Source organism: Ciconia boyciana, chromosome 4 (genome assembly GCF_034638445.1).
Source record: "Ciconia boyciana chromosome 4, ASM3463844v1, whole genome shotgun sequence".
Taxonomy (NCBI): Eukaryota; Metazoa; Chordata; class Aves; order Ciconiiformes; family Ciconiidae; genus Ciconia; species Ciconia boyciana.
In genome coordinates this window covers 95,046,143-95,073,976 of record NC_132937.1, presented here as the reverse complement: position 1 = coordinate 95,073,976, position 27,834 = coordinate 95,046,143, and the positions used below count along the sequence as shown (strand labels likewise).

The following is a 27,834-nucleotide window of genomic DNA, read 5'->3' as shown; positions in this document are numbered from 1 at the left end:
TTCCAGTCAGACATATCTTCACTCCCTTTTTTCCATAAAGTAATAAAAAGTTTTCCAAAATATTTATGTGGTTCAGCTAACCATGAATGCAGCTGGTCTACTTGAAACTAGCCGTCTGCCTAGCTAAACCCCCCCAGTAGCCAACACTGACCAGGAGGAGGTCTGGAAAGCATCAGTGAAGTATTGGTTCATCACACCACCCAGGTAACACCGAAAGAGTCTTCAAGGGAGTTGGCTTTATCAGTAATAGTTGTATTTTTACATAATGAGAGAGGCATAACAGAAGTTATGATACCACAAATTGAACTACAGCCTTAGCACAGGCTACAGTACAAATTTAGAGGAAGTTCAAAGAGCGTGTTGACATTTGAACTCATTGCTGTGGTCCAGAAGTGGTTTTAGTTACCTGGGGGGAAAAAATGGTTGTTAAAATGTGGATTCCTCTTTTTTCAGTACTCCCCTAGCATGACAATGAGTGTGTGATCCGTTAACAAGTCTCGCCGTGAAGACCACAGTGAGTTGGCCCTCTTCAGAGAGCTACTGCAGAAGAAAATTATTCATCCCAGTGTACAGTTTAACAAAAGGATCTCAGACACAGTCAGACCCACCATTTTTCTTTCTACCATCTCCCCCGTTTTGTCAAGACAGTGGGTCCCAAACATGATTGAGACAACTGTAAAGAGTGGCGTAACAGAACTGCCCAAGATGGAACTGCAAACAATTATCTGTGTATGTACATGTGTGGGTTAGTGTATATGTATGTGTGTGTGGTATAGAAATACACACATACATATATAGACCTGCAGGACATTGTAAAATATTATCACATGACATCTTAAGTAGAAATAAGAAGTAGGGACTTTTATTCCTTCTCTTTTTTTTTTCACGTTTACATTTTAATTATTAAAATTTGCTTTCCCTCTCCCCTCCTGAACTGTTTTATGTTGCATATATCACTGCTTTATAAGTTATTTTTTAAGGTGAACTCAAATGACAAATTCTTCTGATTTTGTAAATGTCTGCCATTATGGATAGGAATAAAATTGCTTATAAGAGCTTTCATTAACTTGTGTTTGATACCAGTTACCCTGTGAATCACAAACTGTACTGTCTCAAGAAATAGAAGAAAGCTCATCTTAACTTTTTGGAGAAATTTAATAATTTTCACGTAGTTTGGGGATTTTTTTTTTGTTTTTTTATACTTTGCCTTTAAAAAAAGAAGCACTGAAGGTTATTTTTCTTCTTTGATTGAAGCCTAATATCTGCAATATCTATTTTAAATGGAAGCCTGAATTTGATACAAGCTTCTCAGTTTATATAGAGTACTATAAGGTTACTGTAAGTGAGCTCCAATTGCTATAGAATCTAGCAATAAAGTGTCAGGGCTTCTTCTGCCCTTGGAAATGAGTTTTCTATTTAGCATGATCTTCTGTAGGGGTGGTAGTTAGTGGAAATACAGTAGAGTCCTTATCACCGAAACCTTTTCTAACAATTTACTATTATGTTTCCCATTTTCAGTGATTCTCAACTGAATCATAACAATCCATGGTCCTAATTATAAATGGTATTTCCCAAGCCCATTCAGAAAATCAGGTCACCCTGCTATTTGGGTGTGTATTTTTCACATCATCTAGCAGAATGAATTCCCCCAAAACTTTCCAGTAAGCAGTCTTTTTTTTTTTTGAGCCAAAATGATGGAGTAAACTTTTTATGACTACTAGCCTTGTGAGGGTCTTACCTTTTGCCATGAACAGAAGAGGAACAAAGGTCTGGGCCATTTTATAAGGAGGTCAGCCTATTAGACATGAAAGCTGGGGACAGAATAGAGAAAAGGCATATGGTCTTAAAGGAAGTACTTCTGGAAGCAATCCCAGGTCTCTTCAGGCAAAGCTCTAAAACCAAGACTATGGTACATTTAGTTGCTAATGACTTCCAGCTCCCCCAAGAAAACAAAAGTTTCCAGTTGTGTAGTGCTCAAAAGATTGATAATCAGCAATGTGGGCACAAAGTGGCTGAACAAAAATTCATGCCACAGACAAAAAGCAAAGTCCTCTCCTTGGCCTTTGCATATAGAAGAGCCACTTACAGAGGAGGAGCAGTTCTGAGATGTGGCTATGTCCATGAAGTCTTGCAAGATTTTTTTTCATGAACTTTTGATAAAGAAGTGCATGTAATGGGCTCATTTTGATGGTAGGTGCACATAGCGGGATGTGTAAGGAATACTACAATCTCCTGAGTCATTTTTATTTACATATATTTTATATATATATACACACATACATATATACATATATAATATATGAAAATAAAAAGGTGTAACACTTTTTACTCTTATTAGGGCTATTCAAAGATGAAACTCTTGGAGGCTTAAAATTATGTTAAAATATCAGATTTTGGTAGCATTACTTTTTAGTAATAATAACTACTTTGATTAGTTGTAAACATAAACTAGGTAGTCATTATATGGTTTTGTGGACTTTATTCCCAGTGATTATGAAGGTTACATTCATTTGCTTATCTTTGGAAAACACTTTGTTAACTGTCTCAAAAGATGCTAGAAGCCCCTACTATTGATTTGAGTTACAAAAACACAAAATCAGATCTAATTTCCTAAGACCCTTCACTGTTGTCACTAATGCCACTGGTTTCAGTGGCTATGTCCCCAGTGCACCCCAGCTTCTCCCATAAGCACTGCAGAGTCCAGGCATCTTGCAGCCTGCATTTGACATCTCTGTTACCCCTGGTAGCCTTCTAGGAAGGACTTTAGGACTCTTTTCTGCCCAGTTTCAGTCAGACAATGTCATTGCTACCAGACTAAGGTAGATGGATATGTCTGGACTGTGCATCAAGTGCCACGCACCAGGTAAGTGTGCCCTCAAGTGAGCTCTTAAACTGTGAGTGCATCTGGGGTCTGTTGTGTATCTCCAGGGGAACCCCCTGTACAGTCCCATGCCAAGCTGGGGCTCCTGCAGACAAGCAGTGTGTCCATTGAGCACGTGACAGCTGGCCGTCACTGAGGGCTCTCTTACAAGACAGACTACGTGCCGCCACTAGAGCTTTTACTCTGGCAAAATTAAGCAGAATCAGGGCTTAGTATTAATCAGAGACTCAATTTTTTTTTTTCTTTCTGAATTTGGCATTATCTGCAATAGATAATTTAGCTTATAGGCGCCTGTTAAGGATGAAAGTCTGACCATTAAATTAAACCTGGGCAAAGAAACCCCTTAAATGGAACTGCCAAGACATATTGAATATCATTATCAAAATACGTTACCCTAATTTATATACAAGAGCATATAACATCCTTTCAGGCACATAATTTTTCTCCTGTAGTTCTTTCGAACTCCCTTCTATACAATTTTTCTTACTGCCAGCATATCTTTGTTTCCCCTTTCCATTTCTTTTCCAAAACATTTAGATCATTAAATATCGTTGCGTTGATCCTGCAGCATTAATCTTAGTAAATACATTCCTGGCTTCAAAATGAACTGGATCAGGCCCTGCTTCTCGTAGCCTGTCATTCTGTGCCCTGATGTTGCAAGTTAGTAGCTATGTCCAGCACATCTCATATCTACGTAGCCCCACAAACTGGTGGAATAAAAGATGTGCAGCTTGTGAAATTTTAGATGTGGAAGATCTACTTGAATACTCACTGCATATCTTATTGTTAGAATTTTAACCAGATTTAAGGAAACCTAATCATCTTGCTTTCTGTAGGGAATGCTTATATCCCTATGCTACATACATGAGTAAAATTACTTACACGTGCATTGGTAAGATCAGGTGATAATAACCATACATAGGTTCTGCAGCAGAACCATTAGAAAACAATCTTATGTGCTAAATACTCAACTTTAAAATTTTAAGTATCCGTTTGGGTTTTTTTCTTAAATATGCATAGAGCTTTTTGCTTGTTCATTTGTTTTCTTTCTTTTGCTTATAAATCCTTGTAGGATTTTCATCATATCTAGAGTATTAATGTGGAAAGAAAGACTGTTTCCAAGCACTGAGTTTTTACTCCCGCTTATGTTTCTAACGCACTAGATACCAGTGTGTAATGTAATTGCAGTTTGTATCTGTCATTATGCAACAGCATTATTGATAATGTCAGAACTTGTCCAGCTCTGGGACGAATTTTATTTTAAGTGGTGCAGGATAGTTTTTCCACACTGGGTTTTTAGATAGATTTCTCTCTTTAATATAGAAATAAATAGATCATGATTCTGTAAATGGGTCTTTCAGGCAAAGTTAAAGTAAGGCTTTTTAAAAATCGGAGTGATGAAATCTTAGAGTAGTAGAAATAGGGAGCAATGGATCTCTCACACTGTGAGAACTCTGGCAAATATTCTGGCCTTGTAGAATTCAGCTGAAGCTGGGATTCACTTGTGAATTTCACAGTGAAACCAGTATTTTACCTGCTGCATAAAGCTATGAAAAGGAGAATTCGTACCCAGATTTTATCTCCATGGCGCCCAGATTTTATCTCAGTGTCTGAGTCTTGCATAGGCAAGAACAGGGTTTAGGGCAAGGAAGAAGCTGTATGAATCACATGTAAAGCATGTGGCCTGACATGTGCATTAAAAAAATACCTGGATATTGCATGTATGGGTTGCAATATTTTCTTGATTGCCTGAGCATGAGGAAGAACAGTTGCACTCTGTGTTCTCCCCCTCCATTGTAGAGTGAGTTTGGTGCATGTAAAAAACGTGGCAATAACCCTGAGTCGAGTCTTTGACACACCGTGTGCTGCCCAGTGACATAAATGTGCCTCAGCTTGACTCAGAGGCATCTCTGAGTGGCAGTCCCCAGATCAGAGGGCCGTCCATCAGCCTGTGGCTGAGGCCACATTTGCCATTTTTTATTTGGAAGCCTTGTGGTTGCAGAGCCCCGACCGCCAATGGGTCGCATATTCAGAGACAGTAACAACTTTCAGACTTACCAGCTTGCTCCCTTTAATACAGGATTAAATGCCCCATGTCCCAAGACATCCAGCTGTTGCTTTCCCTTGCAATGGGAATATCAATGAGAAATACGTAGGCTAATTATTTATTTTAAATAATTCAAATTAGGAAGAAGTGAACAGAATCTTGCTTCTTTCTGGATAGCAATTCATGCATCAGAAGGACAGCTTCTTCAGCTAGCTAAAAATCATTTGAATTTTCCCCTATTCTGTCGCTAGCAAATGAAATACTGCATGTAAAGATTACTTGGAATTAAGTGGGTAATTTAACAAGGGACCAGCTGTTATAATATTCAGTGTTGAACTTTTTATTCTTTTTTTCCTTTTACCAGTCAAAATGAATTTTCAGCTGATACATGTTGCACCGATTTCTATTTCTCAGATCAGTTAATTATTTTTAAGTGTTATCTCCTGTTCCTAGTCAGCTCTGATTCTTGGTTGTTATTGTGGTTGCTAAATAGGGACTGGATTCTTCAAGATTTGACCTTATAGATTTGCATTTAGAGAATGTAAAATAGAGCTTAACAATGTAAAAAAAAGATCAGTACAGGTAAATTTATTTTTCTTTAATTCACTGTAAGTGATGATATAACCATGACTCCTGTCCCAAACACACTTGGATTTGGTTGGGCCCTGAGGATGGGAATCCTGACAAAGCACATCTTTCAAATAAAACCCAGAAAACTCAACAGCTCATTTCTCTTCAAACTGATCACACTAAGGTTCTAATTCAGGATTTAATGATACGAAACATCTATGAAAATTCAGTACACTCAGAGACAAGTGAGTTAGATGTAAATTTTAGTGTATGCAGCTTCCTCTACTTTCCAGACATTCTTGGCTTCATCCTATAAGTTGCTGCTCATGCCAGTTGCCCTGCTCAAACTTCGATGAAACCACTCACCTAAGGTCATTTTTTTGGTAGGATTTCACCCTGATCTTGGTGAAATATGTAATTTATCTGAGGTTTGACATTATTTGGCAGATATTGAAACTAAGCAAATAGAGCGAAATACAGAGGGTCTGATTAAATTACCAAAATGATGTTTCGACCTGAAAAACAAGAAAAAAAGTCCTTATCCAAAATACTGCTTCGAGTGCATGCATGCAAATTGTCTCCAGTGCTGTTATCTTGGAAACAAATTACAGTAACAAATATACAGAAAATAAATTGATCTTTTACTCAGCACATTAAAACTCTGATCCTGCAAATGCATTCACATTTGTTTGAAATCAAGCCTGCACATAGTTAATTTTAAACAGATTTAAGAATAAAGCAGTATCCTTCAGGAAAGTGGACTGCTAGTACGCTAAAACCATGCTTGAGCATGGACAGTCTAGAAGCTCAAATTAAATCATCCCTAAACAGACATTATTTTAAAGATTTTACCAATGCAGGAGCATGTTTATGTATCTGGTACTGATATGCAGAACAGATTTGGCTTTCTTCTGTTTCTTATTTTATGAGAGCATTGTTCACTACTACCTGAGCTATTTTTGTGAACTCGTCCTTCCATCTTGTTTTCAGTTGTGCAGCCCTAGTTCCCTCAGCACAGCTAACAGCTTTGCAGTTTTAGTCCAAACTTCTCTTAGGTCACTGTTCTTCATTTAAGCTTAAAATATGTAAGAAAACCTCTCCTGTAATGGGAAGACTTGCCATAAAAATGTATAAAGGTTTTCTTGGGTACATGTTTTCACATTTAATAAAAATGCAATTTTCAGTTATAATTTGAAATGGTCACTTTCTAGCCACTATTTAATTTCAATGTGCAAAAGGAATTGAGAAAACAAATTACCTTTTTTTATTTATTTATTTGAATTCAGCATCATAAATATTTGCTGAAGGACATGGTTTTGGGGAAATCAGACCAAGATTTACTACCTAGTTGCTATGAATAATACAGCTGGACTTTATGTTGAAAGCTCCTTCCATATCCCCAAAAGTGGATTGCCTACCATCTGATATGTATGACTTTATTAAGAGCCTAACTCACAAATATTCTGTGTCTATTCCATGTTTCACTGTACCTCATGGATGATTCAGGGTGCCCCTTAGCTGTGCAGGGTTCTGTGGCTGTATCTCTCAGAAGAGTAACCGAGTGGTCAAGCAGGCTTGTTCACAGGGTCTGGTAATTAAGGACTGGATAATATATCCACCAGGTGTGCGCTCAGAAACAAGGTACGTTACCTTGTACGTTCTCTTGAGAACTTGTACAATTCTTCTTGCACTTAGGTCCGGGGCTCCCTTAAGATTTTACAATGCCGAGACAAGAAGCTTAATTTTGCTAAGAGAAAATTCTGGCAGTTTAGCACCGGTTTTCACAGGGAATCGGCACAAAACATGGGGATTTTGAAAGGTGATGCATTTTCTCAATACCCTGGGTGTACTAGGACATAGACCATACAATTTAGAAGTTTGGTCTGTTACAGAGATACATACAGTTCCTCAGATTAGGAGGGAGTTATAACAATAACCATGACCAAAGCTGTGTTTGTCCCTATAGAGTGAATCATCAGTAATTGCTTTTGATATGAAGACTTATTGCTATGGAACAACTGCTCCGATCCTTGAGGAGCCAAATTATCAACTGGATTAACTGGATATCTGTAGGCTTTATTTCTGTTGTTTAATCTTCTTCTCTCTCATTTGGATTTTCCCATGGAATGTACCATGCCAGATCTTTGCGCAAAAATAAGAACAATTTGCCCAATAAACATACAGGAAGTTGTTCACATCTGTAACTAGAGCCCTACTATAGAGAGTTTATTTCATTAGAGACATTGAGTGTAACAACAAATAAGGAGTGACAGCGCAGTATCCTGAGAGCTCTTGCTGTTTGACATTAGGAAAGTTAGCATCTCACAGACTCGCACATTAGACGAGATGATTTCTCACAATGACATAAAATAGCTTGAAACAGAAGCTGATATTTGCCATGCAGATTGGAGGAAAATAAAATCCAGAGGATGTTTAATTGAGGTAGAAAGTTACTAAAGCTACAATTTACTAGGAGAGTTTGAAAAGTATGTTACTGATAAGAAGCTTGTTAGCAGCAAAACTGGTAGCTAGGATTCAGTAGCTGCTCTCTTTTTTAATGCAGAGGTGCATCCTGCAGAGTCTGTAATCCCCAGCAGAGGTTGGGTTACTTGATCTGGGCAGGTTGTGGACCAGGGACTGCGATATCCACGGGCCACACCTTTTGTTACAGGTGAGCAAAACGCAGGTCCCCTTCCAGTGGATGTCAAAGTCCACCTCTGACAGGAGCACAGAACATGTCCAACAGTTCAGCAGAAAAGAAAAGCAGTGTTTGCTGAATTGCCATCTAAAAACATGACATTCAAAAGCAGGTGTAGGCTGGTCCCAGCTCCATTCTCATTTTTCTGATGAACTCCTAGTTTTCACTTTATTTACATTTACATTAGTGGTTAAGGAAGAGAACAGAAGTTCCTAAACTAGGGCTGAAATACAGACATGGAAGAGTGGCATGAGTACAGTGGAAGCTGGAGCTTTCTGTTCGTTGAGAATCAAGTAAATTTCTTTTTCTGGGACCAAAAGCATCCATAAAAATAAACATTTTTAGCCTTGTAGTGGGTATTTGAGGAGTGTGAATCAAAATGCTGTATATGCTTACAGACCAATTCTGAGGGCTTTTTTTTGTGGCAAGTATCCCCTTGCAAAAATGTTGCAGTGCATCTATTTTGTGCATGTTTGCCTAAAACCACAAAAACAAATCAATTTTTTTTTAATGGATTGCTGTATACACATCTGGCAAACACTTGTTTCTGGTGGGGAGAGGAGGAAGATTTGATAGCTGGTGGGTTAGCATATTTATGTGAATTACTTAAAGCATTGGTAAACTATTGTCAACTTTGTTCACATTGCACAAGATACTCGTGTAGTCTACTGCTGGCATTATAACCTCAGTGATCCATGCATATTCTGTAAATTCCTGTAGGTTTTGTGTAAGAAACCTTGTCACCATTGCTTACTACTGTAAATTCTTGTTTTGAAGCAAGAGGTGGCTCTTGATTGTACAGCCATGTGTATTATATACTACAACAGTACTTGTTCTGTCCTCAAAACTTGCTGTTCACATGTAGTTAAAGCTTTGTTAAGCACGCTTAGTGGTTTCAGAATTTATTTCAAACAGCAGATATATAAGCCATTTACAGGAATATTAAATGTAACGTAAGAGAATTCAACCCAGTTCATATCCTTTTTGAGAGCTTGGGGTTGGATTTTAGCAGACAGCAGGCAGCTGCGGGTTGGCACATTTCGTGGCTCCGTGCCGGGTATGCAGTGTACGCTTTCCAACTGCAGGTGCCTGCAAGCCTGAGAGATCAGACCCTGTGCAGGGAACTGCGCAGGAGGGAAGGTCTCTCCTCTTGCGGACCCCTGGCAAAGGCAGGCCTCGGGACCTCGGCAGACTGTTGCAGAGAGGCCCGCCAGCCTGCAGGCTTCCTTGCACTAAGTGAGCAAAGATATACTAGCTTTTCCTCTGCTGTCTTCTTTTTTTTTTTTTTTTCCCAAAACCACCCGCATCAGTGCCAGGACAGAAACCCATCTTTGAGGGTATGTGGGGATAAAGCACTGCCTCCGTATTGTGTCCTCGTCCCCAGCTACGACAGGCTTTACGTGAGGCAGTGTTTTGAGGAGAATTTAGTTATTTGTCTATTTATCAAGGTAGAAAAATAACCTGAATTCTTGAACTGTGGATATTTTTTTTATTAGTATTTTATGATATGCAACAAAGACCTGAAAATGTGTATGTGTTCTTTGCTGGTTTCTGACATCAGAAATTCAAGTCCTGTCTAGACTGAAAGACCATGATGGGAAAAGTGAAAAAGCTGGGAAAGTTGAAGGGGATTCTTACTTGGAATATTTTAAGTTCTGTGTTTTATTTGTTTTTATTGATAAATGAATAGGTTAATCTTTTGAATAAAGGCAGTGTTTGTTAGTGACTTTGCACTTTCACCCTTTCATATATGACTTCCGAGTACTTGCAATAAATGTTCCTCATACTTCCAAGCCACTCTGTAGATAAATTCCCTATATTTCTAAGGTCAAAAAAATGTTCCTACAGATTACTTCAGCTCTTTACAGAGAACAACAGGGTAATCCAAATCCCATAATCCCAAGTATTTTCAGGTCACATTTAAATAATTAGGCAGGTATATTTCAGACAAAGAATGACTTTGAACATTGTAAATAAACCTAATGTTCCACCTCCACTCTTTGGAAGTAAAGAAAACCTCAGTAATTTTTCAAATCAGCAAGAATTAAATTTGTCGATATAAATATTAATGTAGAAAATACATGCAAAACTTGATAATGCCTCTGACCTTAAGCATTAATACTGATAATATTGAGGGTCTCACAGAGTCTGTGCATTTCAGAACAGCCGTATTTCTCCTCAGTCCGTGCTTCATCTTCATTATCGACAGCTACCGCAAAGAGCCAATCCATGCCATACTGAAAGAGCTCAAAAGCATGGCAATACAAAATTCCCACAGCACCGTAAATACGCAGAGGTGCGCGAGTGTTGTGTTAGGATGAGAAACCACTCCAACTGCAAAATTCTCCGGACCTTGTGTGTAACTTATAAAAGCGGTCTCTGGGATCATTTCAGAAGGGCAGTAGTCTGTGTTGATGAGAGGTCCAACACGTTGCCTGACAGTGATCCCTTTCCAAATGGTTTAGGGTCTTGTTTTGGGGGATTGTAACTATCCCAGCTGCAGCCCTTGGAAGGAATTGTACCACGGATACATCTTTATTTGAAGCCATTCGACTGCGTCAGAGAACAGACCTGCTCCTGAAGGCTTCCCTTCTTTCAAAATCCTTTTTGAAATATACAGCTGTTTTCCACAGCTGTTGAAGTGCTGAGAGTTTTGGTGGTGTTAGTTCTGTTGTACCAAAATACAGCCCTGTGTGCGTTTGTGTATTGAGAGAGCCTTCCCTCAGAGAGTGCTCCTGACAGCCAGTGTAGCGCAGCTCCTGGAATCCGGTGTTCAGAGAAGCTGCCTTGCCTAAGGACCAAACAAGGGAAACAAGGTCATAAAATCAAGCCTCACTGTATTATCTTCAAAAGGTTTCTTGCAAGACCGGGGAGCTGCAAAGACATGGATTGTGTGGGTCACTAACCACAAAGCGTATATGGGCTGAAGCCTCGGACAAGGCTATTGCAGATGGAGTTTTGTAATGGTAATACTGTACCACCGCATCAGACTTGTTTCTGCTCCACACTGTGGCCTGATTCATCCTACCCTAATTTTAGCTGCCTAAAAATTACCACCATAGGTCTCTTCTGTAAGTCAGAGGAGGGACAGAAGAGGAGATGCTTCTGGAAGATTGTCCTATGGCATCAACTGCCCTCTCCACAGATGAATCCTGCGTGCTTTTAAAGGCCTACCATTAGGTAGAATGAATCCAAGGGTTTATATTTAGCTTCACATCCCTGTACACAAAATTGTATTTATTTGAGCCTTGTATGGGCAAGAATAATGCAGCTCCTAAGAACCTGAATCCGAGTGGCTTCTAGAGGAGTTTCTGAATCCTTCAATCTCAAAGACGAGATTTCTGCCCCATAGTTGCTATTTTCTTCATCTTTACTTCCTTTTTTATAAACAGGTGTAACTTGAACTTATTTGAACATTTCTAGGAGGTTTACACCTGCCTAGAAATCCTCACCTTTGTTTGTTAAGTGGGCTCTCTTGCTCTTTGCCTGCACTGATTCATTCATTGAAAGCAACACATGAAGAAACCATTGCATAGATGAATCAACACCAGCAATAGCATATGCTGCTTTTAAATTCAGCTGTGAGGTTGTAACTAAGATATTAATGTTCATACTTTCTAGGGATGGCTAGAGATTCCTTTCCTGAGAGCTTTAAGGAATAAATTTAGGAGCATCTAATTTAGGATTGTGAGAATACAGGTAGTAATGGCAGTTTATGGGGGAGGGGGGTTGGTAAACTTGTAGTAAAAGTATATGATTTCACATGCTGGTTTGGAGATGAGGAAAGTATCCAGTTTCAGGTAGACCAGATCTTTGCAGACAGCGTTACTGTGGATTAGCAAAGCCCGTTTTATAGCAGGTTCCACCTCAGGCTTGCACCATACACCCACCTTATTCTAGTTCAGCTTGATACCTTTCTTCATTAACTGCCAGAACGAAATCATAACAGCAGTTGTACCAGTTCTTGCTGCGAGCTGAGGAACAGCTGAAGTTTAAAAATGCGAATGTTGTAACTTGCACCTTTTCACCTTCATGAAGTGTCCGCATTCCCACAGCTGGGCCTGAGACAGCAGCTGCCTCCAAAGTTGCCATATAACTTTATGACACAAAAGTGAGTGTGGTTTTTTTTGTGAGTTTAATGGGAGTGGTATTCATACATTTGCTTTATTTCCCAACTTGTGAGTCACTCGGTGTTGAAAATGATATGCATCTTGTGTAGCTATGAATAGAAAAATTGAGAATTGTTTTTTATGATATGCTAGTACAATCCCTGCTCTGCTGTTCAATATTTTGAGTGCCAAACTTAACCAAAATGTTATCTGTGCGGATTATTTTAGCTTCATCTCTGCATGAAAATGGGGATAAATTTCCAGTTTCTGGGTTCTCGGTGAGTTCTGGGCCAAAGGTAAAACAGTTGCCATGGGAAAGATTGCTGTGGCAGCCACTTGCTGACAGCTTTTCAGATGCGTAAAGCCATTCTGTCTGTCGTCTGACACACTTCCAGTTTTCGCGGTGGCTCACCGTGGTCTTGAATATCTTGATGGGTATTGTCAGCCAGTGGAGGAAGGTTGGACAAGCTCACCACCCAGGAAGGGTAGAAATGTAGCAAGTAATGAGCTATCTTCTCCAGCAATCATTTATTTTTAGTGCTTAACTTTCAATTAACATTTGTATCTTCAGTTACTATTTTACCATTCAGTATCTTGAGGTGGTATGAGCAAAAATATATTAATATATATCATTTACAAGAAGTATAGGCTTGTATCGTGCCTTTGTAATTCTCTTCAGCTTCAGTATCTATAAGCTATGAGCAGACAAACTTCTCCCCTCTTTGGGGGTGTTCTTTACTACATAGTAGCTGATGGCTTCATTAATACTGGCTATTTGAGTCTTCTGGGGATAACGTTTATGTTTCCCTGGGTGAAAATGCCGTAGTATTCTCACCAGACATAAGCACAATGACATATCACTGCAGTGCATGCCGTCTCTTAGCTTCCCTCTACATGTGCTTGCATGTGGAAATTTAGAAATGCTGCTGTATAAATTGCTACATTGTTTACCCAATGCAGGTGTTTTTCTGCATCCCTTTTTTGCTGGAAACTCCCATTAACTTGAAAGTTAACAATGGCTTGAAAGGGGGTTTCGGAAGCACAAAGGATGCAGGGAGCAACTCTTCGGTAGTTTACAGGCTGCTGTAAATTAGTGTCTTCTCAGCAAAGAAATGTAGCATTTTAGCAGTAACTTCCTAGTGAAAACACTGAGCGTGCTTATCACTTGAGATTTTTAAGAAAAAAAGTGTCAGACTGTGTAATTGTATCTCATCTAATTTTGACACTTAACCAGTAATATTCAATGAGGTATGAACCTCAGTTTTACCTACATGTTCACGATATACCAACCAACGCAGAACTGAAGGGTGAACAGCCATGTTTTAGTATCGCAGCTACACCAGAAATCACAGTTTTCAAGAGGTTCTGTTTTGATTTTGTTTCTTTAATACATATTCACAGCGGAAGTATTTTTCTATATAGTTACCTGAGGCTTCCTTTCACCAACCAAAATAGTCTATAGCCTGCTGCACTGTGAAAGGCAAGCCCTGTGGAGAAACATGGGCTTTGCGCTTGCCCGGCAAATTAGCAGAAATTTCATCCAAGCCATAAAAGCCTCTTATGTTAATCTGTGTTTATGTAATTAAAGCAATTATGGATAGGAGCTTCAGGAGTAACGAGGTCTCTCTATCCTCTGTTTTATTCTCTCTCTGTACTTCATAGGGACTTAAGAGTTCTTTTGTCAAGGCTCAGCTGTGTCTCTTTAAACCAGTGCAGTCCAAGCATCGTGTGAGATTCAGTTGATGGAGATAGCATTGGAGCGTGAAAGGTTTACTTTGGGTAGCAAGGAGTAACACATGTCCCTGGGGACATGGACACTTGCAAACAAGTCTGATACCGAGAATAAGGAAAATCAAGATGGTACCAGTGCATCAGACTCTGTACTACAGTGGGTTTTTTAGCTTGTTGTTTGTATTTTATTTTGCGGGAGAGGAGTTGGGGAATCTCGGATCACATGGGGAATTTTAGAAGTCTATCACTCAACAATCATTTTATAAAGTCTAACTTCAAAATGCACTATGATTTATTACAAAAATATATTTTCTTCTGTTTGCTGACATGGTTGTTCCATTTTGTGATGAGTTAAACTCAGCAGTTAATTTGTTGCACTGCCTAGCTGCATGAATTCATCCAGTGTACATATGTACCTGTGCAGCATTACTTTGGGTTTTGTATTTGAATTTGCAGTATTGATTATTATTTTTGTATTTTACTTTGCCTCTGTTATTGGAATTGTAGTAAACATAATTTATACATATGATTTTACAACTGTTTTGCAACTGAAAAGTCTTCTTTAAATTGTAAAGTTTTATTGATGGATACTCATTAAAATGGTATAAGAATTATATTAACAATTGTTTTGTGTTTTGATGCTCTCTGTACATAAATATATGTCTATTTATCTGTTTAATGGTGCTTGTGTCTTGCAATTTTGGATACATTTTAGAATAAAGTTTCATTTTACAAGAAGTAGTTGTATTTTCACAAGCTGTGTCAAAAAACCCCTCTTTTTCCATTAATAACTAGGGTTATGAAAGAAACATGTGAAGCTCTAAAACATTTATAACTTCAGGCAGTAATACAAGTGTTTCAAGAATATAGAAGTATACAGTCTACAAAGATGCACAGCTATATATCATAGTTGACTTACTGCAGTAACTGACATCTGTATTTAAAACATTACCAAAAAGATCCATTTTGGAGGCGTGTCCTACAGCTGCTGACTCCGTTGGTAAGAAAAGATTTGTGAAGGTGTTAACGATGTCACGATTATCACATTAGTCTGTTATTTTCCAAGGAAGGCTAAAGCTCTCCAGTCATGCATACATCTGTTTAAATATAGAAGGAATTTTGGTAGAAACCCAAAAACTGATTCTAGATTACAGGCTTCTGTGGAATTGTGGTTCTTAATCAGACCTCCTTTGCTACCCCCTTGTTCCATATCGTTTCTCAGGATAATTTCTAACTTGGATGAAATGCAGGTCTGGAGCAGTGACGCTGTTAGTTGAGTGGGCTGCTTGCTGCCCACGTGCTGTATGATTGAATAGTACCTCCTGCCCGCTCTAATGGCTTTACTTTACAGAAGATTTATTCACATCTAATACCGAGCTCATCTTTTATTAATAAAGTGCCTTACCTCTTCTGGCACAGTTCCACTACAGGCATTGCGCTGCGTCTTGTTCTCCACAGTGCTTGTGAGATGCGCTGTTGTGCTGCACAAAGGTTTTTAATTTACATTGCTTCTATTACAAATGCATGTTATTAGGAGATGATAACCTAATATCCATTCTGAGTTTTTTTTGTAAATTTATTTAAAACAGTACTGTACCTGTTGTTGTTTTTACTATTTCAGTTCAGCACAAGAAGCCTCAAGCCATTAAGTGTGAATCATTTATTGACAGAAACTTTTAAAAACTGCATTAGCAAACAACAGTTCTGAAGGAAAGTCAATGTCTTAGTCAGTTAACCAAACTTTTAGAGTTGAGCTCACTCTAATTCACCAGTAGTTCTCATTTCACAAGAACAATCTCACCAAAGTCAGTGACTGAGTGATGTATGGATCTTGGGTGGCCGTTCCTGTTCTGCAAGGGCAGCTCCTATTTCCAACAGACATATTTTGAATGACTCCTTCCCTTAGCAATTAAGAGGTATGTACAGCTCTGAAGTGTGTTTTTCAAATACCAGCTTTCCCTTACCCCAACAGAAACGAGAGAAGTTACCTTTTCTGTTTCTCTAAAACTCCATACAGCCTAAGAGAGGTCTGCTGACCACTCGCCCCAAGGATGTACTCCTCCACGTACTTCAGAAAGTTTTAGATGTGAGCAGATTTAGATTCTACTTTTATCTCTCTGTGATACTAACACATTTGTAGCTCCTACTCTCACAGCAGACAACAGATATATTACGGGCCAAACACCTGATCACTGGGACTGTGTTAAATACCTGTGAAAGAACAACAAATAAGCATTTTCTTAGAGAAAGCCTGGTCAATGCAAGTGACAAGGTAAACCTGAAAACAAATTTACAAATTACTGGCCTAGGCAGGCAAAACACAAGTTAATTTTTCTTTAATAGAAAAATGTTTAGTTCTGTTTAAAGACTCTTCCTTCTGAGATCCAGGGTCCATGGTGTGAGAAGTTGATACCTGAGTTTTTTTCATCTAGATTCAGCAGACGAGGAACGAGAAAACACTGGCTGCATAGTGTTTACAAACCCTGTTCAGGTAGCAAGACTGAGGTATGCCACTGCCACTTCCAAGAGAGTCTGTTCCTTTCCTTCACAGAAGCCAGTCAAAGAAGGAAAGAGAAATCAGTACAAACTTTTTTTCTGAAGCAACAGAATAGAAATCAATCTAGGGAATAGCACAGCATGCTGATTTTCAGAGCCAGTATCCTCTGGAATGTAACTAGTGTGATGGTACAGCCATCCTGTTGCTTGCTAAAAGAGTATGTGACAAAGAAACACAGATCTTGCTATACTGCAATGATAGTAACAGACCATGTGGGAAGAAAATCCCTACTGCACTGAGAAATTCCACCTTGGTGAGGCAGGTTGGTTAAAATTCAAATTTTCCTGGCTGTTATGGGTTAAAGCTGGATCTTTAACAATGTTTAAATGAACAAGAATTCATTATATAAATTCACTTATGTATGTTTTTAATAAACATGGGAAGCCTGTCATTGGAATAGTGGGTAACAAGTCGTAGCTAGATGATAAAGAGGAAAGGCTGTAAGGAAAGGCTACAGGAAACAAAGTCTTGCTGCTCTATTGAAAACCATGCTATTTACAATACCCAGGGCAGGGGGAATAGCAGAGAGTCAACTACAAGCTTTGCAGTCTTTCCTTAAAGTCCATTTGCAGGTTACACGCTCTGGTAAGTTGCAGCAACACACCTGCTCCACTGACCAGCCCTGCCTCAACAGCTGGCAAGCCCAGCCTGTCAGCATCTCCAAACTGCCCTCTCCGCATGGGTGAGCCTTCAATAGTAATAACGCTGTACCCATGGCAATAGTAAAGTGTTGACCTTCCTGACCCATTCAAAAGCGGTTGCTCTACTCCTCCTCAGCAGTGCTTGTATTTCCACAGTTTGCAAGAGCAATATCCTGCAGTACCTTACCAGCCATGTGGGGAGGAGGAGGTAAGAGGATGAGCCCTCTATGAGGTCTCCAGTTATTAACTCCTGCGTGAATACGTGACCGGGGCCGTGGCTCCCAAGATAGGTGTCAAAATGTCCGTACCGGCAGTGACAGCGTTCACCAGCCCGCGGCACCTTCCTTCTGGGCTCAGCAGCATCTGGAGATGGCAATGTGTCTTCCCATGGCCCATCTGCCAGGCTGTCAAGAAGGTGACAACATGAGCGAGCAAGACTTCAAAAAAAAAAAAAAAAAGAAAGAAATCTGAGCCGGATTATAAGTATTTCCGTGGCGACGGGCATCCCAAACGCCGCCAGCGGCAGCGCAGAGGCTCTCAGCGGCCGCGCCATCGTGGTGGCCGACGCCAGGCCGTGAGGCGGCCTCGCAGGTCCCGGGGCAGGAGCGGCGGGGGATGGAAACGGGCAGCCGGGTGTGAAAGCGTCCCTGCTGCCGCCCTGCTCGCCCCTCCGGGGGCCGCGTTTGCTCTGCCGGGCCCCTGGGTGCGCCCCGGCACCCCCGCCGGCCCAGCCCGGCGGCTCCTTCCCGCCTCCCCGCAGCGGCGCGGCCCCGGCCCGGCCCCCGCCAGCGGAGCCGATTCCACCTCAGCCCTGGCGCTGGGGCGGGACCTGCCCGCCCCAGCCCGTTAGGCAGCGGAGAGGCCGGGCCGGGCCAGCGCTGCCTCTCCGTGCCCGGGGGAGCCTCGGCCGCCGCTGCCTCCCTCACTCTGCACCCATGGAGCGGCGCGGGGCGGCGGCGGGCGGCGATGTCTGCATGTGCCAGACCGTCTTCCCGGCCCACGCCAACCACCGCGGGGAGCTGAGCGCCGGGCAGCTCCTCAAGTGGATGGACGCCACCGCCTGCCTCGCAGGTAGGTGACGGCGGGCGGGGGAGCGTCCCCTCAGGGCGGCGGGGAGAGGAGCCCCCGCGGCCTTTTGCCCGGGGACCGCCCTGTGCCCTGCCTCCCCTCAGAAACGCGCCTTAAACTCGTCGGCTGTGTGGGGACAGCGTCCCCTTTCTGAAAATCCGGTAGCCCCGTCCCGTTATTTGCCGATGACAGGCGAGGAGGAGGCGAAATTTTGCCGCTGGGGAGCTGGGGGGGGACTTGAGGGAAGGTTTGAGGCAGGGGGAGCGTGTGAGATTTGGGGGGTCAGGTTAGGAATAGGCGTCAAGGGAGCGAGAAAGCTTGTGGGGCTGGAGAGGAGTGTCAGATCTCAGGGGAGAGCAAAGAAGGGGGTGACAGGGGCAGTTAGGATGAGGAGAATTAAGCAAGAGAGCAGCGGAGGGAAAAAAGGGATGGAAAAAAGAGAAATAGTAGAAGAAAGAAAAGTACTAATTTAAGAATATTGACACATGGGTGGGGGGAAAAAAAAGAAACCCAACCACAAATCCAACCAGCGTACAGAGCACTTTGTGTCCGGTGTAACTCAGCTTTGAAAACTTTTAAAATCTCCTCAGCTAACTTCTGGAAGTGAAAGCCGCATCTAAAGCACTAAGAAAACCCAAGGCTCTGCCATCTCTGCTGTCAGTGAACTCCCTTTCCAACTACAGCTGCATACATTAGCAGTCCATAATGAGCCTTGCAGGGAATAGCGGGTGTATTTGGGGAACTCATGCCTGGATGGCGTCTCCATGCGACGCGGTGACTGTGGTGTGCTCGCTGCGTGGGTGCGTGCTGCGCTTGGTGCAGCTTTACGTAATCTGCTCTTCCCAGATAGAAAGAGTTGGGATCCTGGAGAACTTGTCCCACACAATACCCCAGTAGCTACCTCGCATGTAGCAACTTCCCAGTATGATCACACTTTTTTTCTGAGATTTACTTTAGCACGAAGGAGTCATTTAATTTCAGTCCTTCAGTGATTTAGCCCTTAACAGTGCTCTTTGCAGAGAGAATCTGAACTGATCTCAGCAACCCCTGAACTCGAGTCCCTGCTCTGAAGCGGCAGAGCCCCATCTGCTACAACGGTTCGTCCTTGCTCCCTGGACTTCAGTTAAGCTGTGATGGTCTTCATCAGCTACGAATCTGCCACCAGAGCTCACTATCAACCCACCTTTCCTAATTGCTTTTACTTGGTTAGGTTTAGGGCAGCAGCAGTCATTCACCCCACAGGGCTAATCCTGTTCCACACAAAGGATTTTTTACACCTTTCCTTGCTTTGCTTTTTGGCTCACAGCAAACTCAACGTGCCAGGCAGGGATTTGTTTGGCTTTACCATCTTTCACCCGCATTAGTGCCAGCAGGTGCAGTTGCAAGTGCCCAGGTTTTGTACCTTCCTCATTTCATACCCTGCTGCTTTAGATGTGATCCACCTGGGTGCTTCCTCACTTTTGAGGCTATTTATGATTATCACCATCTTACTCATCACCTTGCATTACCTGTCACAGGGGCAACTCTAGCCTCTTAGTCGTCAGTGACCTCTTCCCTTTCATCACAGTTTGCTGTGTTTCTGCTCAGTGCCTTCATTGTGTTTTACCCTCATATTTTCAAAGTGAACTCCTCAGATACTGATACAACTCATACACTATCCTCTCCTAATTCCTCCAAGCTTTTTCTTGCGATGGTCACTAAAAAAATTGAGCTCCTTGGGAGTGAGAACTCCTGCCTGTTGTGCAGTGCTATTTTCTAGGTTTCCTGCTAGTCCTCTCTTTTGCCTCTGTCACTCAGGAAACTTTTTGGAGCAGGGGTTCACTGTGTTTATACAGCTCCTAGCATGGAGGAGATTTAGCCTCTGACTTGGAACTCTAGGTGCTATGGTCAAATAAATAATAAATCACAATAACTTGCTGTAAAAAGATAACTATTGGGCTATGAAATACTAACAGTTAAGATGTTTAACTTTTCCAGATGAACTTTCGTAATTAATACAAATAGGGTGCATTATTTTTTATAACCAAATACATCCTAGGGAGGTGAAGAACACAGCTCAATTTTTGGTAAAAATATTTTACAATAAGTAAATCCTTGGTTTGATTTTTTAAATCTTGTTTGTATTTGCTTTTATTTAATTCCTGCATTTTTAGTACAGCACTGAGGACATGTGCTTACCTGCTTTCCACTGCTGTCACCATGCTAATAAGCCAGTATATCTTTCTCCTGTGTCTGAGAATCCTCAACTAACATAAAACTTCCACATTGGTTTACCATAGCCAACAGTCACATCATCCTGTTTTGAGGGAGATTGCTGAGTTTTCTGTAGGCTTGTTAATGCTTTGTGACTCTTTTTGTCCTGCAACACGCTTGTTAGCTCTCTCTTACCAGAAGGTTTGTTTTTAGAGAAAGACCCTAAATAGAGCTTTTCAAACTGAGTAGGATCATTATCATCATCTAGTCTCATCTCCTGATGTTACCCTTACTTCATGGTAAATACTAACTTTAACCTTATTTAGCTTCTTTTTTTCTAAGGGGTCCATTGCAAACTTGCATTAGGGTGATCAAAAGAAGAACTGGGATCTCCTGTGTTTCATCGCTGTCTCTCATGCACAAGTATATAGGGGAATAGCTTGCTGCAAATGCAATGTGGTAATTGTGTGTCCACATGTCTCTTTTGAAGCTGAGAAGCATGCTGGTGTGTCTTGCGTGACAGTGTCTATGGATGACGTACAGTTTGAAGAGGCTGCCAGGTACAAAACCAGCTAACGATAGTCAAATGTTTTTGTTCTAGAGATTCTTATTTGGCAGAGATAAACTGAGGCATCATAAAATCTGAGATAGCAGGCCAATGAACTCCCCAGAGTCACAGGGTTAAGTCTCAAAATTGCTCTCTTCTACCTCTGGTAGCCTGACTCACCTAGAAAACAGGTCAATTTCACAGGTCAAAAATAAACTCTAGTTACTTTGACTTGGCAACCTAGATGCCGGCTGAGAAACTGATGGCCCAGTGATCTTTGGCTCTAGTTAAAGTGAATGCTGCAGGCCATTACTTATCTCTGTTAAATAAGGAATGCATACCTATAACAGTTATCGTATGATTTTTGTATTGTTGCAAGTGCTCTCTCAGTCTATTTCTTACCATCTCTTTCTTTCAGCTCTTTTAAAAAAATGTGTTCATGTAATAAAACAGAAATGTTTTGCATTTGTGATCACCAAATATTGACTGAGTCTACAAGATAATACAGGACTTAATTTTTATTTTAACCGTTTTTCATTATTTTCCAAGGAATAAAAAACACTGTAAGAGAAAATAGCACGTTTGTTCCTAAACCAGATATTTACAGAAAGTTAAAGCCATTACTTTGTACTTTTTGTGCACTTTTATATCTTGCAATCTGGAAATTAATGGGTGCTTAGATGGGATGGACCTGGTGACACAGGCCAATGCACATGCAGTTGTCCTGACTGTGAATCAAGCGACATTGGCTGTCAGATGTATAGTTGATGTCAATTTAAAACTGTTTGCAGTACACGAGTGTAAAATAAGCATCTGCTCACACTTCTGAACAGCAGATTTTTAGAGTAGTGGCCATTAGGATGAGAACTAGAAACCAGTAACAAAGAAGTGAACATGGTCATACTGAATCTGGAACTCAAGAGAATTTCTTGATCTGTTTTACAAAATTAGTTTTAAAGTCTTTGTCCTGCCTGTAATTGTTCTGTGTTTTTAATTTTGTCCTTAGGAAAAAATCCTGTCTGTGAAAACTGTAATCCAAGAGTCCTACAAATGAAGTCAGGGTAATGTTTTTCTTTTAGGCATAGTATTTCAGACTTCAGTAGCTTCAGAGCAATTTTCTCTCTTGTTTCTGAGAGCAGAACAGAGCTTCTAAAATACAATGAAAATACTTTTCCTTTCAAATTTGTTTCTTAGTATCTCTCTAGTTCTCCTTCCATTTGTGGTGCCAATGTTTTGTTTTTAACAAGAATATAGGGTACAAGCATAGTAACTGTGAAGTGGTTTCAGTAATTATTTTACAGCCTCAGGTCATCCCTAACATCTTGTTTGTAGCTTACTGTGTAATTTCCTAAATTTTGCCAGATTTTGTTGATTATACAAACATCTTGCATAAATAAGAGAGCTCTTGTATCTCACCCTAGTAAATAAAAAGATGTCTTGTAAGTTACCTGCTACAAGGTTTCATTACCTAACCCAACCTAACTCAGGTTACCAAATGTTCTGTAAGGATTAACTCTTCTGTGCATATTTCTTTTCAGTTGACATGGAAACAGAGATTTCCACAAATCTATATATTGCAAAACTCAGGTTTGTGCCATGATAACAAATAAATCCCTCTTCCTTGTCTTTTAATATGCAGCAGTTCAGTGGTAGAAAGAACATCTGATTTTAAATTAAATTTATTTAAATTTTGTTAGTGCTCCATATGTGAATCATACTCAGTTCATTCTGATCTATTTCAAAGCTTTCTGCCAGTTACAAGTGAGTGTGGTGTTCTGTGACTTCTACCCTTACGTATCTATTTAAATGCCCAAGCTGATCAGCTCTCTTAGCTTAAATAAATCAGTTTGTCCAAAGTCAGAATGCGTGATACAATGTAAAACATTTCATTTTGAAACAGCTCCTGAAAGTATATGAAAAGACATTTCCCTATCATACTGTCTGACCATCTCAGTTCTCACATCTTTATTTTCTGATATGGCTGTGGACCCCAGAGGACTACACTTTGCTACAATGAAATGTGCGTCCAGCTGCATAGACTGCTTGGAGCACCAGCAGAGATGTCAGTCAGGGTATCTAATGGCTGTGAAGTCCAAACCTACCTTATTGCAGGACTGCCGTCTCAGGCTGAGTCAGATCACGTCCACCTTTGTTCTGTTGTTCCCACCCCACAGTTTCCTCAAAGGTGGACAGACCCAGACTTACCTCTCTCCACCTCTCTTACGCAATGTTCTCGCACAGAGGAAGAGAGATCACCAGGGAGGTGTCAATGACAAAGGTGAAATAAACAGTCTTTGTACAGAAGAATAGTGCCCTGCCAGTAAGCCTGAGAAAGAGACCTCTGCAGTCCCTGCTGGGACCTCACGGACAATCCAGCATCATGATGTTCTTGACAGGGACCATGACATCCTCTGCAAGCATCTGTAGAGACTCTGAACTCTCCCTCTTTTAAGGAGAGCCTCACACTCGCTATCAGTGTGTGTCCTGTTCAATCATAGAGTTTATCTAATGAATATATTCTGTCTTTTTTCACCTTATACTTGTCATTAGCTCTACTGCTGTGTTACTGTAATCCTCTTGGGAGTTTTATGACAGATACAGACTCTTCAGAGGTGTTTCAGTATACTTGACTGAGTTCTGTCTCTAAGCTTTCTACAGCCTTTTTACAAGACCCTAATGTTAACTTCTTTTCCAAGCTTAAACATAAATATTGTGTTATTGTTCTGAACACTTTTTGTGTTCGAGCTGGTGGTTCCCTTGCCTGTGCAATTTAGAACTATTACGTTAATGATTGTGCTTTTTCTTTGCAATGAATGATGGAAAAAATCCTTCTGAATATGTTCTTCAAAAGCTAATGAGGGCTGTGTATCTGCAGATGGTCTTAATTCTTTCCTCTAACCATTCCTCCCCCCCCCCCATCTAGTCAAAGGCTTCCACTTGTGTTCTTGAATGTGAACAAGAAAGATAAAGTTTCTGTGTAGTTGGTTGTTCCTGTCTGGTACTGTAAAGGAGGAGGTTTCCTATTCCCCGTTCTAGTGTTTGGTAACAATTTGTTTGAAGTTCTGGCATTGAGAGAAGCAATTTAAGAAAAGCCTTACCTTTAAATGTCAAAACCCTATTCATTAAATTAGGAAGAAATTATAAAGATTTGTTTTTTATAAACTGGGGTCATAACTGTGCCAAATCCTTAGGTATAAATGCCTGTTTCATAGGTACTCAAGTGGTCTGAGTTATATTTTGCAGTCTTGGACGTAGCTAGCTGCACTTTGCCTGCTCTGGGACTGATCTTTAGCAGTTGTAAGTTAGTCTAAATTCCCTGAAGGCAGTGGCCTGATGCCCAGTTATTTTGGATGTAGTTCTGACTTACCATGCACATCATGTCCTTTTACTGCTCTGCTCAATAAGACAACTTTAGGGGAAACTGGCTTCTTTCCACCCTTTCAGCATTGCCTTGTGTTAGGATATTAGGGGTTTGAAAACAAGGGTTACTCTTGTTATCAGCACATAACAGGCACTGTAGAAATTCCAGAAGGAAAGAAATTATTTCCTCATTTAAATCTGATTCTATGTAGGTATAAAGATGTCATTCTGTTTAGGTATTCTGTGTAGGTAAATGGGAAAGAGTAGTTGTTCAGAGGTATGTTTTTAGGACAAAAGAGACACGCTGCAGCCCTGTTCTTGGACAAAATTTGGAACGTGAACTCTTTCCCCATCCTTCAGAGATGTAAAAGAGCACTTTTTGTCCTGGGATTATTTCCTCATGTGCATGTGTCTGTATGCTAGAGAATGCACAAGGAGTATATCTTGTGTGGTTTTGCAGCTAGATATGCTCAGTGATTTGGTGTAACTCACAGCAAGGTGTGCCTTTGAAGAAAAGCAGAACCTGGCCAAAATTTCTGGGGGGACCTGGGGCCTGGAGCACACCTGACGTCATACAGACATCAGCAAGAAGAAGGAATGCTAATATTAAGCTTATGCAGTTTTCTGGGTGACTGAAATCGTTATTGAGCATGAATTAAGTCAGACTGATGAATATCAGTGCTAAACCTTTTCCAGTGCGTTTTCAGTACAGTATGGAAGACACAGACTGATTAATGAGATTTTCTTCACTACTATTAGAAATACTTAGAGAGGCAGGTTCAAACCCTTGTTAAGCTGCATGATTACATACCATAAGATGTTATTCTTCTTAACAGGGTTGGACAAATTATTACCATCAAAGCAAAAGTGAACAGAGCGTTCAAAACCAGCATGGAGGTAAGAGATCATCACTCTTAGTCCTAACGATATTTAAAGAACAGAAGAGAGGTGGGAGGAGTAGAGAAATGCAACATGAGTCCACTCTTACTTGTTTCAGAAGGAGCTTTTTGCAGATAGCTGAACAATAACACTGCCTAATGAAACTCTGATTTCATGACGACTATTATAATTGCATGTTTCGTGTAAAATAGTCCATGTCAAAATGGAAACTGGACCCTGAAGACTTAAAATCTTTGGCAGGTGTAACAGACAGGATGGGATAGGTGGTGTTGGTCCAGACCGAAGCTATTGACCTCTAAGCAGTCTTTGAATCAGAGCTGAGATCCACTGAAATAGGTGGAGTTCTAAGTATTTTTGAAACTTCTGATACAAAAATATTTGTCAGATATATGCATGTTCTTACTCTTCATATTGTAGCAAGTATGCAATGCATTGCCCAATCACTTACTTGAAATCAGAATTGAACCTTACGGGTACTTTTCTCTGCATTGTGCGCAAGTCCAATTCTCATTCATATTAATGGGAGTGATGCATCTCACAGATAATGTATTCCAAAAGGTTCTAAAAATTAGAAAAAAATCAGAAGCTTTGATGCATGTCAGGTCTGTCTTACAGGATCAAATACGGTGTTTCACCGTCAAGTGTTTCGTTGTGTTTTATACACTTATACAGACTTTTTTGCTCACACAGATCTTAGAAAGATTCAGATGGGGACTCCAAATGGCACACAAGTAAATGGAAAGAGATATGCATAAACCTAAATCTAAGTGTCCTTCCTATTTTTTGTTTTACCCTACGAGTGATGCTAAACATACATACACAGTTGTTGTACTAAAGAGCTTTTCAGAGCTCAGCAAATATTGTGATGTTCTTACGTGGTCAGAGATGTATCAGTGATAGTAGAGCATTTTTTTACCTTTTTTCTTTTGGGTTTAAGAGACTGGATGTGATTAATTTGATAAACACTGCACCATTTTGTCTCAGCTCATCTGACAATGATATAAATACATTTTTTGTCTCCTTCCTCCACTACCTCCTTCCTTGTAGGTTGGCATCAAGGTTACAGTACAGGACATTTTGACTAATGTTGAAAAAATTGTGAGTGTGGCATATGCAACATATGTAGCCAAACCAGTTGGTGCTGGAAAGGTATTGTTTCTGTTTTTTTCTATGCTTGAAGTTACTGGGACTGAGTTTCTGTGAAATAACCCAATTTTCTGGTTGTGAACCACACAAAAATGTCCATACCTGTTTATTCTGATCAGTAACAGGAAAACAGCATGAAGTCCAGACTATATGGAGATATATTTTTTTCCACATCTCTGCTCTGAAGTTGTTAGGCTTTTTTTATTGTTTCCACTTTCTCTTGCACGTTTGTTAGTAATAGAACTGGTGTCTTTGTAAGGGCTGCAATATTGACAGAGGCAAGCACTGGAAGAGAGATCCCTGTGAGTCTGCGCGGTCTCTCTCCTTTTCAGAAACTGATCTGTATACATCTTGAAACCTGCAAAGGTGTTAGGGGTGGTGGCTCTTTATCTTTCACTCCCCCTTTTGAGGAGGTTGTTCAGACATCAGTATTCAGATAGAAGACATTCTTTTTAACCTAGCTTCCAATCTAAATTAATTCTTTGCCATTTATTTTAATTAGTTTTCATGCCAATGTTGTTTCTTCTCCCCAGTGTTTGGCTCCCCGGAGGTATTTAGAAATCAGTCATCGTACTGTTTGGCCTTCACGTTGCTGTGCCAAACAGGCACAGTTCTTTTAAAGTTTTCATATGAGAAAGGCCAAATATTCCTCACAACCTCTTAATAATAAACTCCCTTTGTATGTAGTATTCTACTTTCTTGAACATGAGCAACTAGAATCATATATCTGATTTTCCTGTCTTGTTGAATGGGTTATGACAGTGCATCTGCCTTTTTAACATCCACTGCAGGTTGGCAGAGAGCACTCATCCCATGAGCAATTAATATATCCAACCATTTCTGCTTTCTCTTCTGCAATGATATATTACAGTTTGCAGAAGAAACAGATCAGAACAGTTTTACCAAAACTGAAGTCCAGCGTGTCTCTGAAAGGTTAATGCTAAATTGGTTAACCTGAAAGCACTGAAATATTATAAAGTAAGGATTTTTTATTATTGGTTTGATATCATATCCATAGCATCAACCCATTTACCTTTTGCCCAGATTTCCAGGGAGGTTAATTCACGATTAAATTGGTGATTATTAACTAAGATTAGGCTTAAGACAGGAATGCGCCAGAGGCAGTTTGAGACTTCAGTTCAAGTTCCATCACAAATTAAAGTCTTGGAGAAATTAAAGAATGTTTTTTCAAATCCACTTTCTTGAACAACTGTTGCTAAAGTTGTGCAGAGAGCAACAGGATGCACTCACCATCTTAATCTTATAGCTGGGCCACGTGGAAAAAGCTAGGAGGCTCGTGAGGAGGGCCAGAAAGGAGGCAAGGAAACTGGAAGAGGGTTTGAGTGAAGATTCAAAGACTGAGAAACATAAGCTGCACCACTGCAG

General features: G+C 40.5%; 2 protein-coding genes across 4 annotated transcripts in view; both read left to right on the top strand.

Annotated features, from left to right (window-relative positions):
- The window catches only part of SSBP2 (single stranded DNA binding protein 2), a 199,315-nt gene extending 184,600 nt beyond the window's left edge, over positions 1 to 14,715 (top strand). For all 3 annotated transcript variants that reach the window (XM_072860678.1, XM_072860679.1, XM_072860676.1), the window contains one exon: positions 454 to 14,715. In XM_072860678.1, coding sequence (XP_072716779.1) covers positions 454 to 483 — 30 coding nt within the window. In that variant the 3' untranslated portion in view covers positions 484 to 14,715. The remainder of the gene's footprint in view (positions 1 to 453) is intronic.
- A 3,454-nt stretch (positions 14,716 to 18,169) lies between these two features.
- The window catches only part of ACOT12 (acyl-CoA thioesterase 12), a 31,195-nt gene continuing 21,530 nt past the window's right edge, over positions 18,170 to 27,834 (top strand). Inside the window, exons 1-4 of the mRNA XM_072860672.1 lie at positions 18,170 to 18,305; positions 20,986 to 21,055; positions 25,239 to 25,299; positions 26,350 to 26,451. Coding sequence (XP_072716773.1) covers positions 18,170 to 18,305; positions 20,986 to 21,055; positions 25,239 to 25,299; positions 26,350 to 26,451 — 369 coding nt within the window. The remainder of the gene's footprint in view (positions 18,306 to 20,985; positions 21,056 to 25,238; positions 25,300 to 26,349; positions 26,452 to 27,834) is intronic.